The 14627-nt window shown below is 38.6% G+C and overlaps 1 protein-coding gene and 1 non-coding gene across 4 annotated transcripts in view; both read left to right on the top strand.

The window, feature by feature from the left end:
• LOC114047355 (protein SCAI) overlaps positions 1–14627 on the top strand; it is a 211957-nt gene that overhangs the window by 133511 nt on the left and 63819 nt on the right. For all 3 annotated transcript variants that reach the window (XM_027868164.1, XM_027868163.1, XM_027868165.1), the window contains exons 4-5: positions 7624–7719; positions 9331–9417. In XM_027868164.1, the coding sequence (XP_027723965.1) occupies positions 7624–7719; positions 9331–9417 (183 nt within the window). The remainder of the gene's footprint in view (positions 1–7623; positions 7720–9330; positions 9418–14627) is intronic.
• LOC114047406 lies at positions 6710–6815 on the top strand. Its single transcript, XR_003569594.1, has one exon. It is a non-coding gene; the product is annotated as a U6 spliceosomal RNA (small nuclear RNA).

The following is a 14627-nucleotide window of genomic DNA, read 5'->3' as shown; positions in this document are numbered from 1 at the left end:
ATCTATACATACATATAATTTCCCCCCCCCCCCCACTGCCCTAATACTGACAAAGGACTCATGAGTTACAAATATCATCTTTCCATGCAGGAATGTAAACAGTTCAACCTTAATAAGTCTCTTATGATTTCTCTTTCCTGTTTACCTCTTCCATGTTTCACTTGAGTCTTGTATTTGAAGGTCAAATTTTCTATTTAGCTCTGATCTTTTCCACAGGAATGCTTGAAAGTCCCCTATTTCATTGAATGACCATTTTTTACCCTGAAGGATATACTCAGTTTTGCTGGGTAGGTGATTCTAGGTTGTAGTCCTAACTCCTTTGCCCTCCAGAATATCATACTCCATGTCCTGCGGTCTCTTAATGTAGAAGCTGCTAAATCTTGTGTTATCCTGATTGTGTTTCCATAATACTTGAATTGTTTCCTTCTTGCTGCTTGCAATATCTTCTCCTTGACCTGGGAGTTCTGGAATTGGGCTGTAACGTTCCTAGGAGTTTTCCTTTGGGGATCTCTTTCTGGAGGTGATCAGTGGAATCTTTCCATTTCTATTTTGCCCTCTGGTTCTAAAATATCAGGGCAGTTTTCCTTGATAATTTCTTGAAAGATAATGTTTAGGCTCTTTTTTTGATCATGGCTTTCAGATAGTCCAATAATTTTTAGTTCTTTCTCCTGGATCTGTTTTCCAGTTGTTTTTCCACTGAGATATTTCACATTCTCTTCTATTTTCTCATTCTTTTGGATTAGTTTTACAGTGCCTTGATTTCTCATATAGTTGCTAGCTTCCAATTGCTGCATTCTAGTTTATAAGGAAGTATTTTCTTCAGTAAGCTTTTGGATTTCCTTTTCCATTTGGCCAATTTTGCTTTTTAGGACGTTATTCTCCTCATTGACTTTTTAAACCTCTTTTGCCATTTGGGTTAGGCTATTTTTTAAGGTGTTATTTTCTTCAGTATTTTTTTGGGTCTCCTTTAGCATCACTCTCAGTTTTTCCTCTACTTCTCTTACTTGCTTCTCAAGATCCTTTTTGAGCTCTTCCATGGCCTGGGACCAATTCATATTTTTCTTGGAGGCTTTGGATGTAGGAACTTTGGCTTCGTTGTCTTCTTCTGGTTGTATGTTTTGATCTTTTTTGTCACCAAAGTAAGATAATATAGTCTGACTCTTTTTGCGCTGCTTGCTCATGATCTCAGCCAATTACTTGAGTTATAAACTCTTCGCTAAGGTAGGGGTCTGTTTCCAGTGTGGAGAATGTACTGTCCCAAGCTTCAAGGGTTTTGTGCAGCTGTTTTCAGAGATACTTCTAGGGACCTGTAAATTTTCAGTTCTTCCAAGGTGCTGTATTCAAGGGCAGGGTGTTTACTCCTTTCTTGGCCTGTGCTCTGGTCTATGAGTGACCACAAGAACTCTTTTCTGTCTTGGAACTGTGAGGTGGATTTCTTTTCCTCAGCCACTACAAGCTCCACCATGCCAGCCCACCTCCTCACCCCAGGACTGCCACCCAGAACTGTGACCCAGATCCAAGCATAGACAAAGCAAGAGAATCCTGCACCATCAGAGAGATCCCTGCAATCCCCCTCTGATCAGCCACTCGATTCCCCCTCAGTCTGTGGGCAGGAAGCTCAGGAGGCAAGCTTGGGGAATGCGACTGGGACTCTGCGCATCTCTCTCACCGTAGAAACAGACTTTTCCCACTGACCTTCTAAGTTGTCTTTGGTGTTCGTGGGTTGAGAAGTCTGAAAACTGCCACAGCTGACTGCGATTCAGTCCTTTGAGGCCTGCTCCAGATTCGCTCCATCCTGCGCGCCTGCGCTGAACTGTGCTCCTCTCTCAGCCTGGCACGATATACCTTTCTGATCAACTATCCAGGTTGTCTTGGGCTGGAAATTTGTTTCACTTTGTCTTTTTGTGGGTTCTGCTGCCTTAGAATTTGTTTAGAGCCATTTTTTATAGGTATTTAGAAGTGTTTGGGGGAGAGCTCAAGCAAGTCACTGCTTTTACTCCGCCATCTTGGCTCCATCCCCCCAGGTTTTTTTTTTTTTTAAACTCTAAAATGAAAGGGTCAGATTAGTTCTCCATAGCTTCTTCTAGCGCTGACATTTGGTTATTCTGTGATTTGGCAGGGAAAAGTTAAACTAAGAGCTACCAACTGTTTCAAACTAGGCCAAGAAGCTTGCATCATATTTAACTGAAAAATTGAGGCCATTCACCAAAAGCTCCCTCTTCTTCCTTTTTCCTCATCTCACATCACCCAGATGCCTTCTACCATTATCTTTCTCCTCCTTCACCCCTGTTTCACATGAAGAAGTGACTTCTTGTCATGACAGATTCTTCTACATGCAGAAGTGATCCCATTCCCTTTCCTCCTCTCTAGCAGATTGCCCCTTCTATCATCCCTGCTCTCTCACTTATCATTCTTTCTTTGTCTACTGGCAATTTCCCTGCTGCTGAGAAACATGCCCTTGTCTCCCTCATCCTCAAAAAAACTCTCATTTGATCCATCCATCCCTGCTAGCTCTCATTCTATATCTCTCCTCTCTTTTGTGGCTAACTTCCTTTAGGTTAGGCCATCTACATGTTATTTCCTCTCAACTCTCCTCATAACTCTCTATAGTCTGGTTTCCATTCTTACTATGCAATGCAAACTGCTCTTTCCAAAGTTACTGTTTCTTAATTGCCAAACAGAATGGTCTTTTCTCAATCCTCATCCTTCTTGGTCTCTCTACAACCTTTGACACTGGTCAATCACTGTAATAATTTAAAATTTTACATTGTTGATGTTATAATTATTGCTTGGTGTCATAGTTATTCTTTGATATTGTATTTATAATGATAATATTCCAAAATGGAGTCATTTAGGCTAAGCAGTCCTAATGTCTACAGAAACAAATAGGAAAAAACAGATTTAATGGTAGAAAAGTACAAACTATGTCAGGTGGATAAGGCTAGCAGATTTTTGATTGAATGAATTCTTAACTTGCTGCAGGGGTCTTAAGTCATTCTGTTTCTGCTGCCTTTGTTAACGTTAGATCCTCCTACCAGTTTGTAGTCTAGATAAGGAAACTCCCCCTATCCAAACTTCACTCAAGCTTAGTAGCAATAAGGGACTCTAAGACTTTTGTCAGATGCCTTTAGTGAGGATGAAAATGGCATCAAGGTCAGCTGCACTGATGGTAAATTATTCACTTGAAAAGGCTACAAGCCAAAACTAAAAGGGAAGAAGAGTTGGTGCATGACTTTTTGTTTACACTAAATGCAGCCTCTAAGGTTGAGATGTAACAAAGTATGGATCGATTCTCAGCTGCTTGTGCTAATTTTGGCCTAACAATAAATACCAAAACAACAGAGGTTCTCCACCAGCCAGCACCACACCATCCATACATGGAATCACTTGTTATGGCAAATGGAGAAATTTTGAATACTATGGATAAGTTCACTTACCTTAGCAGTACTTTCCAGAAATGTACATATAGATGATGAGGTTGACACATGCATTGCCAGAGCTAGGTCAGTTTTTGAGAGGCTCTGAAGGAAACTGTGAGAGAGTAAAAGCATTAGACTGTCTATTAAACTGAAGGTCTACAGAGCCATTGTGCTGACCTCATTGCTATATGCCTGTGAAACCTGGACATTATACCAGCATCATGCCAGGAAAGTGAATCACTTCCATCTGAAATATCTAAGGAAGATTCTGAAGACCACTTGGCAAGATAAAATAATGGACACTGAGATTCTTTCTTGAACTGAACTGTCAAGTATTCAAACTTCATTGCAGAGCACAGCTCTGATAGGCTGGACATGTTCAAATGCCAAATGTACATTTGCCTAAAAGATTATTTTATGGAGAACTCACACAAAGCAAGCTCACACATGGCAGTCAGAAGTGATACTCTCAGGGGCAGCTAGGTGGTGCAGTGGATACAGCACTGGACCTGGAGTCAGGAAGACCTGAGTTCAAATCCAGCCTCAGACACATCGTATTCACTAGCTGTGTGACCCTGGGCAAGTTACTTAACTCTGATTGCCTTGCCCCCCTCCCAACAAAAGGTGACACTTTCAAGGTCTTTCTAAAGAACTTTGGAATTGATTGAGACATGTGAGATACTGGTACAGAACTGCCCAGCATGGCATGCGCATATTGAAGAAAGCATTGTTCTTTATGAGCAAAACAGAATTGCAGTACCTCAAAAGACACATGAGGTCTATAAATTTGGAGACATCTCCACTCCAAACGTGTATGTGGACTATTTGTGCCCAACCTGTGGTAGAGCCTTCTGAGCTCATATTGGTCTGCTCAGCCACATTTGGACACACTGCCTTGGCCCCGACAGTGATGTCATTTAGGTCCTTTTTGAGAATGAAGGACAACAACCAACTAACTGCCACTTCTGGGTCTGAATAGGAATGCCCCTTCCTACATCTGGCACTAATTATCTGTTCTTAGCCAAGTCTATTCTTAGGGTATATAATCTTGCCACCTGAAACCCAACTTTGAGCAGGTTTTCTCCCCAACAGGTCTACTTCACCCTTGAGGTGGGGTAAGTTAATTGCATGTGGGGACAAACCTCTGTCTGTTTATATTGCCATAGTGTATGTATGCTTTGTTTGCCTGCTTGCTGCATCATATAACAGTAAGCTTATGTTGATATCATTTTCCTGAGTGTCAATTTTCTAGAAATTATGAACCCAGATATTTGCTTTAACCTGAGCCATGAGGCCAAATAAAGTAATCACCCTTTTCTCCTTAATATTCTCTTCTTTCTAGGGTTTTTGACACTACTCTCTCCTAGTCCTCTTCCTATCTACCTGACCTCTCTTCATTCTTCTTTACTTCATTCAGGTTATTCCCACTAACGGTAGAGGTAGACTCTCTCCTGGGTCTTCTTCGCTTCTCCTGCTACACTGTATCACTTGGTAATTTCATCAGCTCCTGTGGATTGGATTATCATTTTTATGTTGGTGGTTTTCAGATCTACTTGTACAACCCTAATCTCTCTGCTGACCTTCAGACTTGCATCTCTAACCACATATTGGATATCTTAAAACTTAACATGTTCAAAATTTAACTCATTATTGAACAGGCTGACTTCAGAAAAACCTGGAAAGATTTGTATGGTCTGATGCTGAGTGAAGTGAGCAGAACCAAGAGAACGTTGTACACAATAACAGCCACATTGTGTGATGACTAATACTGATAAACTTAACCCTTCCTGGCAATACAAGGATCTAAGACTTCTCCAGAGGCCTTGTGATAGAAAATGCTATCCATATCCAAAGAAAGAACTATGGAAGCCAAATTGTTATTCTTTTTCTCTTCTGTTGAGTTTTGTTTCCTCTTTCTGATGATTCCTCCTCTTGGTTTTAATTTCTACTTACAACATCACTAATGTGAAATATGTTTAATATGAATGTAAATGTATAGCTTATATCAGATTATGCGCCGTCTTGGGGAGGGTGGTGGGAAGGAAGGGGGAGAGAAATTTTCAACTCAAAAGCATATGGAAGTGATTATTGATAAATTAAAATAAATTAATAAAAAAATAAAAAAAAATTTAACTCATTTTATTTCTCTCCAAACTCTCGCCTCTTCCTAACTTCCCTATACCTATTGTTGAGAGCACCACCTTCCCACTTACCATTGTTCACAGTCTGGGTGTCATTCTTGACTCCTTACTCTTTTGCTAAGCCTGTTGATTTTACTTTGCAGCATCTGTGCATAGGCCCCCTTCTCTTCTCTAACCTTGCCATTATTCTGGTACAGGCCTTCATCACCTCATTACACAACAAACAATAGCCTGATGATTGTCTGCCTGCTGCGGGTCTTTCTCTACTTCAATCCTTTCTCTATTCGGTTCTCAAAGTGATCTTCCTAAAGTACAGGTCTGACCATGTCACTCCCCTCTTTGATAAACTCTAGAGGCTCCCTGTCACTTCCTGGATCAAATATAAAATCCTGTTTGTTGTTCAAAGCCCTTCATAACCTACCTATCCCTACACTTTTCCAGTCTTCTTATTCCTTACATCCTCCTCATACTCTGTGATCCAGTGACACTGGCCTCCTTGTTGTTCTTTGAGCAAGACACTCATCTCCTGATTTTCAATGGCTATCTCCCTCCTCTGTTCCAACATGCCTGGAATGTTTCCCTTCTCATATCCACCTCTTAGCTTTCCTGGCTTCTTTGAAGTCCCAGCTAAAACTTCACTTTCCAAAGGAAGCCTTTCTTAGTCCTATTTAATTCTAGTGCCTTTCCCTTTGTTGCTTATTTCCTGTGTGTCCTGTCAGTAGCTTGGTTGCACATAGTTATTTGTGTGTTGTCTTCCCCCATTAGATTTTAAGCTTTTTGAGGGTAGCAGTTTTGCCTTTCTTTGTATCCCAAGCACTTAATACATTACTTTGTTCTTGGTAGATGCTTAATAAATGTTTATCGGCTGACTGGGTGTGAAAGTCAGCAGAGGATCCATCGTTTAGTCTAGTTAGTGGTTCGCCTTTGTTTATGGGATTATTAGAGATTTTCTGTAGACAAAGATGAAGAAGAGATATTGAAAAAAAATTCTTGAAGTATTGGTTGAATAACAGTCTGAAATAAGCAAGTTCTCATTCATTGTTTGATTCTTAATGCTTTCGTTGTAAATTCCTTGGGAATAGGGTCTTTTATCACATACACCCAATCCAAGGCTTTGGACATAGTAGGTACTTGAAAAGTACTTGCCAAATGTTCACTTTAGCAGCACATATTCTGAATTAGAATGATACAGAGAAAATTAGCATGATTCCTGCACAAGGATAACATGCAAATTTGTGAAGTGTTCCAAATTTAAAAAACAAAACAAAACTTGTTGAATGAATGAATGAATTTCATCTGTATTTATATAATAATAATAAATGGCTTATGGTCTATAGGTTTTTTTATTGTTTACAAGAAGTTGCTTTTATAACAACCCTTTGAGGCATAAGTAGTATACATGTTTCCCTATTATACAAATGAGGAAACTAAGGATAAGAGAAGCTGCTTGGATGCAGCAAGGTGGTGTATAGTGAGATGCTGGGCTTGGGAGTCAGGAAAACTTAAGTTCAGATCCCACTTCATATACCTGGTGGCTGTCAGGTGACCTGGCAGGGTCACTAAACCTCTCTTAGTCTCATCTGGAAAATAGTGCAAATAGTACTTGGGTTGCTATTGGGCTCAAATGAGAAAATATTTGTAAAATGCTTTGCAAACCTTAAAGTGTTATATAAATGTTAGCTATTGTTTTCCTTAAATGATTAGTACATGGCTATACAGATAGTGCCACTTTAGATTAGAACACAGATTTCTTGACTGAAAATTCAGTGCTTTTGCCATGATACCATATTGGTTTTCTCTATGTACAGTATACACTTAAAACTAGGAATTTCATATCTTCAGGATAAGCACATTGCTATGTAGAGAAAAACATACAAGGTGATCAAATTATAGTCAATTAGTAGGTGACCTTATATAGCATCCCTATTTCTACCAAGATATGCCATTTTTTTAATAAAGCCTCATCAAAAGTGTTTCTGAACTGTCTGTATTAAGATTGTATGTGTTTTTTAAAACGTTTAACTTGGTGCAGTTTACAAATAAATATACTCTTGCTGTTGCAGAGACTTGCCACAGTATGGACAAAAGCAGTGGCAATCCTACTTTGGGCGAACTTTTGATGTCTATACCAAACTCTGGAAGTTCCAACAGCAACATCGGTAAGAAACTGAATCCTGTTAGATTTTCTAGCTAGAGATCATTACAGCAAACCACAAAGAATTTGTAGAGACAACGACTACTACTTCTTGTGAAGATAATTTAGTCTTCATAAATTGCTGTGGCTATAAAAAGCATCACCTATTCATCAGCCTTCAGGGGCTGAGCCCTCTTTAGCTAGTTAAGATGGACGAAAATAGTTTATACATAATCTGTTGGGTGTGGGGAAGTAGTACTGGAAGTCTTTTCAGCTGACTAAGATCTACTAGCTCTACTATTGCAGTTTTCAAGAACCTGGGTGACCTCCACACTATGATGACACAGTGAATATGTTTTAGAGGATTAATGGCTGAATGAATGAGTGAATGAAATGAAAAAAAAAATTAAATGCTTACTGTATACCACGTACTATGTTAAGCTCTGGGAATAAAAATATTTAAAAAATAGACTCCTTATTTTCAAGTACCTTATCTTCTAATAGGGGAAGAAAATATACATAGGGAAGAGATGACTAGGTAAGGGTTTTGTTTTTGTTTTTGTTTTTCCTGGGGAGATGAAAATGGAATGGGGGAGGGGTGTGCATTGGGGAAGGGTTAGGCAGATGATGAGATATCTGGATGGAATGTGATACTGGAGTGTGGTCTTGTGTCTAGAGGTAGCCAGTAGATATAGCTTACTAGACTGTACACCCTTAGTCAGCAATCATTGGGTTGGGCCCTTGAATGGGAGCTCCAAAGACGAGTGGATTAACTTCTTCATAGACTGATGCATAAATTTCAGAAGACCTGAATATGGAGGTCCAAGTGTTGAGTCTGGTGTGGGTAAAGGGTGCTAGTCTAGGTAAGGAGGAACAGGTTGGTGATGGCAGATGGTAAGAAGGCCCAGTGAATGGCTAGATGGCCAGGGTAATTCTGCTTTCATTTTGATTGTGACCCTCATTGTTTTGGTGGCCAAAGACACCATATTTCATTGTCCTGCCTCATTTTTGTGGTTTTTTTTTACTAGCCAAATGATGATAATGGTTTGATGCTGGATTTTTATAAGTTAGAATAGGAAAAAAGAAATGTAAAAATTAATATTTGAAAATGTAGTACATTTATCTGACCTTTACAGAAATGTTACTTAACATTTGTAATAGTGCAGAAGGAACTCCTATGATAAATAGATCATATTTTTAAATTTTAAAATAGGTTTCCTTGTTACTTATAGAATGACAAATTCATAGAATTTTTAATTTGGAAGGTACCTTTGAGAACATCTAATCCAACCCTACTAATTTTAAAGATAACTTTGTCAAAGTGGCATAGTCAGTGGCAGTCTTGAACTTAGAGTTTTCTAATATAATATGCCAAGCATGATCTTAATTTGCATTGGTTTTAACTTTGTCCAGCATACTATTTCTTTGGGATGTTTCATCAGCTTGTCCTAGATATCACTTGTCCCATCTGGAATCCATAAGACTAGATAATGAATGCTTTTTGAAGTGGTCAAATAGCTGCTTTGAGATCACTTTGAAAATTTTGAATAGCACAAATGTATTGTACTTGTAAACTTGTGTTTTCTTCTCTCTTCTTCAACACTCATGTCTACTCCCCTCCCTTTTTTTTAAACAGTCAAGTCTTGGATAATCGGTATGGCTTGAAGCGGTGGCAGATAGGAGAAATTGCTTCCAAGATTGGACAGCTTTACTACCATTATTAGTAAGTAAACAACTTATATATAGACTCATGTGTTTTCCTGAGAGAAGTGAATTAAAACATGTAGGAGCTGAAGTGTGGTTTAACCTCGATTCCTAGTGTAGGAAGAGAGCAACTAATCAGACAGAACATTCTGAGAGCTTGAAAACAGAGAACAGATGGGGATGACATGAAGTGACTGACACTAAAACTACATGTCAAGGAATCACCAGTCTCTCTCGGAGACTTCCATACTTCATGGATTGTATTTGCAGACCTATATGTCGTGGTTAGGAGTCTGCTTATAATTTCAGACAAATGATTTTTTATTTGTCGGGAGGTTTTATTACTCTTCTAGGAGCTCTAATGATATGTGTGTGTGTGTGTGTGTGTGTGTGTGTATATGTGTACATACGTATCTATATCTCCCTATGTATTATATACATATACATGTATGTATATATTTAAAAATAGCAAACTTACAGAGTAATGAGGTATTTATTAAAAGATGATGTGTGGTGGTAATCGTTTTATAGTTGACTATATCTTTAAAACAATAACATCTGGGAAAGGGGAGGGACCACCATTTTGGGAGCCTGCCCTTCATCAATGGTAGTCATTTATTAAGTTAAAAAAAGAACTTTACATATACAAGATAAGGTAGGTATTGCTGGACAAATCATTCATATAAAAAAGACATGAGGATTTAGCGAATTATGAGCTCAAACAGGAGTCAATACTGTAACATTGCAGCCTAGGATGGCATCAGCATTTTGAGCTGCATTAATAAGAGCATAATGTCTAAAATGAGAGTGGTGGTAGTCTCCTTGTACTCGGCTGTAGTCAGATCACATCTAGAATATTGTGGCTGATTCATAGCAATGTATTGTAGGAAGAATATTGGCAAGTTGGAGTTTTTCTGAGCATAGTGATTTCCTTGCAGTTCTCTCTAATTCCTATAATATATGAGTCCATGATGTATGGCTAAGACCAGCCCTCTTTTGGGTGCCGTCAAAAGTGTTTTGAGAGGCACCAAACTTCCTTTTCCCCCCTCCAATATGTTCTCCACAAACATGCTGCTTGCAACCTTCACAATTAAAACCACTTTTTGGTTACATCTATTGTCTCAGGAATGGCATTGTTAATACACAAAACTGCTCAGTTAGGAGCCATTAAAACGAAGAGCCCAAGAGACTAGGCAACTCCTAAAATTCATTGGCAGCATTCCTACAGAACCATAAAATCTTTGAGATATATGTCATCTAGTCCAACCTGTCCCTAAATAGGAATCTGTTCTACAATGTTCTGAAGAAGTCATATAACTTTTGTCTAAAGACTTTCAGTAATGGAGAACTCACTAATACCCAAAATAGTCCATTCCTTTTGTGGACAGATTCTTAGTATGCTTTTTTTCCTTTTATCAAGCCTAAATTTTCTATTTGACTTCTACCCCTTGTTTTCAATTCTCCCCTCTCAAACCAAAGCAAAACAAATGTAATCTATTCTAATATGACTTTTCCACAGTAGCCCTTTAAATGCTGGAAGAGAGCAATTCTTACCCCAGTCTTCTCTTCTCTGAGTGGCATGGTCACCATCCTCTGGATAAACTCTAGTATCACCTTCCCAAAATGTAGCTAAGGACTGAATCAAGTAGTCTGGGATTGTTCTGATGAAGAGGGATAAGTATTTAATACTCACTGAGCACATTAACTTTGATTAGGTTTAAAACTAGATGAAGGGGCAGCTAGGTGGTGCAGTAGATAGAGCACCAGCCCTGGAGTCAGAAGAACTTGAGTTCAAATCCGGCCTCAGACACATAACACTCACTAGCAGTGTGACTCTGGGCGAGTCACTTAACCCCAATTGCCTCACCAAAAAGCAAAAAAACCAAAAAAACCAAAACAAAACTAGATGAAAATAAGGTCATGGAAGAAAGAGATAAAAAGGACAGATGAATTTTGATTAGGAAGTTATAGATCAGAAACTATTTTAGAACATAACTGTCTAGGGAATGACTAGAGAAAAACCTGTCCTGAGGATGTCTCCTTTCCCTGTTGTCAGTTGATGGAATTATGCTAGTGATGCTAGTGATAGCGGTAGGATAAGAGAAAGAAATTATAAGGCATAAACATAAGGAAAGAGGAGACAAAATTACTCCTATTTATTTGATGACATGATGATTTTCTTAGAAAACTCCAGAGAAACATCAAAGAAACTAAGTGAGAATTCACTAACTTTGAGTGAATTAGTTAGATACAAAACAACTAACAAAAATAATAAATATTAAAGTTCTCATGATTTAAAAAAAATTTTAAAAAGATTAACTATCTTTCAGTAGGTAATAGTGGAAGACTATGGGGGAATTCTTAAACAAGGAAAAAAGGAGATGCCAAAGAATAAAATAAATAACTTCAGGTAAATGAAAGTGAAAAACTTTCACAGGGACAAAATTAACTAAAGAAGGGGAGCAATTGACTGGAAAAAAATTTTTTTATCAACTATCTCTAGGAAGCGTTCGATATATCCAAGATATATAGGCAACAAACACAAATTAATAAGGCCAAAAACTATTTTCTAAGAAATAAGTGGTCAAAGGGTAAGAACAAATGGTTCTCAAAAGAATTGCAGATCATTAGCAACTACATAAAAGATTGTTCCACATCATTAATATTAAGAGAAAAAAATTTTTTTTGGTGGGGGGCCCAAGATGGTGGAAGAATAGCAGGAAGAATTAAAGTGAGCTTTCTTCCACAGTTCCTCCAAACAGACCTTTAAATGTATAAAACCTAATCCTGCTTGGAAAATCCAAGAAAAAAATTTACAGTAAGTCATTTTTCCAGTTCAAGTTGTCATAGGAAAATAGACAGAGAGGTCTTTGGCAGTTGGTGATGGGGTGTAGATAGGAACAGTCACAGGAAGAGGCCACACACCAGGGCAAGAAGAGATTGCAGATCTCAGAGAGGAGGCTAAGCTTGTTCAGAGTGCTGGAAAAGGTGCCAATGTGCAGCTCTGTTGCTCATTATCTTTTTCTGGGTAACATGTCCAGGGTAGATGAGGAGGGGACCTGTGCCTAGGGGTGGCATTCCAGTATGAGGAGAATTTACATACCCTAGGCTATGTATAGAACAAGGAGCAAGGTCAGAATCAAGCCATAGCTTTGAACAGCTGTCTGCAGGGTTGGAGGATGGGAGTGGAGAGAAGGTCTCAGTTCCAATTTCCAACCCACTCTGAAATCTGCAACAGAATAACCAGGACGGGAATCTCAGATCTAAGGGGAGCCTATAATTTTGTTACTCTGAACCAACAGAGCTTTCCAGTCATCTAATGGTGGCTGAATTCAAGAGCATGCTACTAAAACTTCAAATAAGGGGATCCCATGGTCAGGAACTGTAGTTCCTAAGTCAGGAACTTGTAGAGTTTAGACCAGGAAGGCAAAAATTAGACTTTGCTGTGGATCAGACCGCTTTGGGAGCACCAAAAGTTTTTAGGTACCTAGCCCAAATTGTTTCTAAGATCCTAGAATAACAACACATTCACTCCCCCAAGAAAGCTACAGCAAGATCAGACCGGCCATTCCCTCCAGAAATACACAGAGCCCAGGCCTAACATAAAATCCAAAGTCAGGAAGAAGACTGGAAGAAGGAGAAGAAAAAAGGAACGTCACCATAAAAAAACTATCATGGTGACAGGGAGGTTCAAGGTACAAACCCAGAAAAAGAGAATGTTTCCATTACATCTACAAGCAAAGCCTCAAAGAAAAACACATCTTCAGCACATTCAACTGGAAAGAGTTGAAGCAAAAGTTTAAAAAAGTTTTTATCAATAAAATGAGTGTACTAGAGGAAAAAAATTGGAAAAACGAGAGCTATAAGAGGAAGAAGTGGAAAGGGAATTAACAGCTTGTCACAAGAGATACAAAATCATGCCCAAACAACAAATTCCTTGAAAATTAGAATGAACCAAATAGAAACCAATGAATCCATGAAACAAGAAATGTTAAAACAAAGTCAAAAGTCTGAAAAATAGAAGAAAATGTAAGGCCTGTCATCCAAAAGCAACTGACCTGGAAGAGATTGAGGATAGATGATTTAAGAGTTACTAAATTGCATGAAAGCTCTGACCAAAAAAAGAGACTTGACATCCTATTTTAATAAATCTTAAGAGAAATCTTCCCAGTTCTCTTAGAACCAAAGACCAAAGTGGAAATTAAAAAAAAAAAAATCCATCAGTTACCTCATGAAAGAAACCCCAGTAACAAAATTGCTAAAATCTAGAACTTCCAGGTCTAAGAACAAATACTGCAAGCATCTTAAAGAAAGAATTCAGATACTGGGGAGTCACAGTCAGGATCACACATGATTTAGTAACCACCATTCTAAAGGAATGAAGAACTTGCAATACAATATTTGAGAAGGTGAAGGGTATGGGCGTATAGCTAAGAATAACTTACCTAGCATAACTGATTATAATGCTAACGGGGGTGGGGGGGAATTAACCTTTAATGAAATAAAGGATTTCCAAGTATTCCTACTGAAAAGGAGCTGCATAGATACTTTGAAGTGCAAACACAGGAGTCAAGAGAAACACAAAAAGGTAAACATGAGTGTAAGTCATAAGGAGCTGAAAAAGGACAAAGTGCTTACATTCTGATATGGGTTGATGATAATTGTGTTCTGTTTCCCCACCCCACCCCCACAACCCTATTATTAGGGATCATAACGGGAGATTAATTAGACTGAGAGCTTGGGAACAGTTCTATTATGTCTTAATGAATGAATGAAGAATGGAAAGGGAGGGGAAGAAGAACATACAGGGGGAGCAAGGAAGGATGGAGAAAATGATCTCACATAATCAGGGCATATAAATAGAAGTTTATACAAAAAATGAGACAAGGGGTGTGGGGGGGAGTCTACCACTGAAACCTAACTCTCATCTAAACTGGCCAAAGGAGAGAGGACCACACACACACACACACACACTCACACACACACACACACACACACACACACACACACGTATAGAAAAAACATTTCATCTGAGGGAAACAGGAGGGAAAAGAAAGGCAGGAGAGAGGAAAATAAGGACAGCATATTAAGGGAGGGAACAGTTCTAAGCAAAACAAACTCTAAGAAGTTCGAAAATCTTTGTTGTAGCTCTTCATGTGGTAACAAAGAATTGGAAGCTGAGGGGGTGACCATTAATTGAGGAATGACCAAACAAGATGTAGTATATAA

The sequence above is a fragment of the Vombatus ursinus genome, unplaced genomic scaffold (genome assembly GCF_900497805.2).
Source record: "Vombatus ursinus unplaced genomic scaffold, bare-nosed wombat genome assembly UNPS02014786.1, whole genome shotgun sequence".
Taxonomy (NCBI): Eukaryota; Metazoa; Chordata; class Mammalia; order Diprotodontia; family Vombatidae; genus Vombatus; species Vombatus ursinus.
The sequence above is the reverse complement of the archived record's forward strand: the minus strand, read 5'-3'. Positions and strand labels throughout refer to the sequence as shown.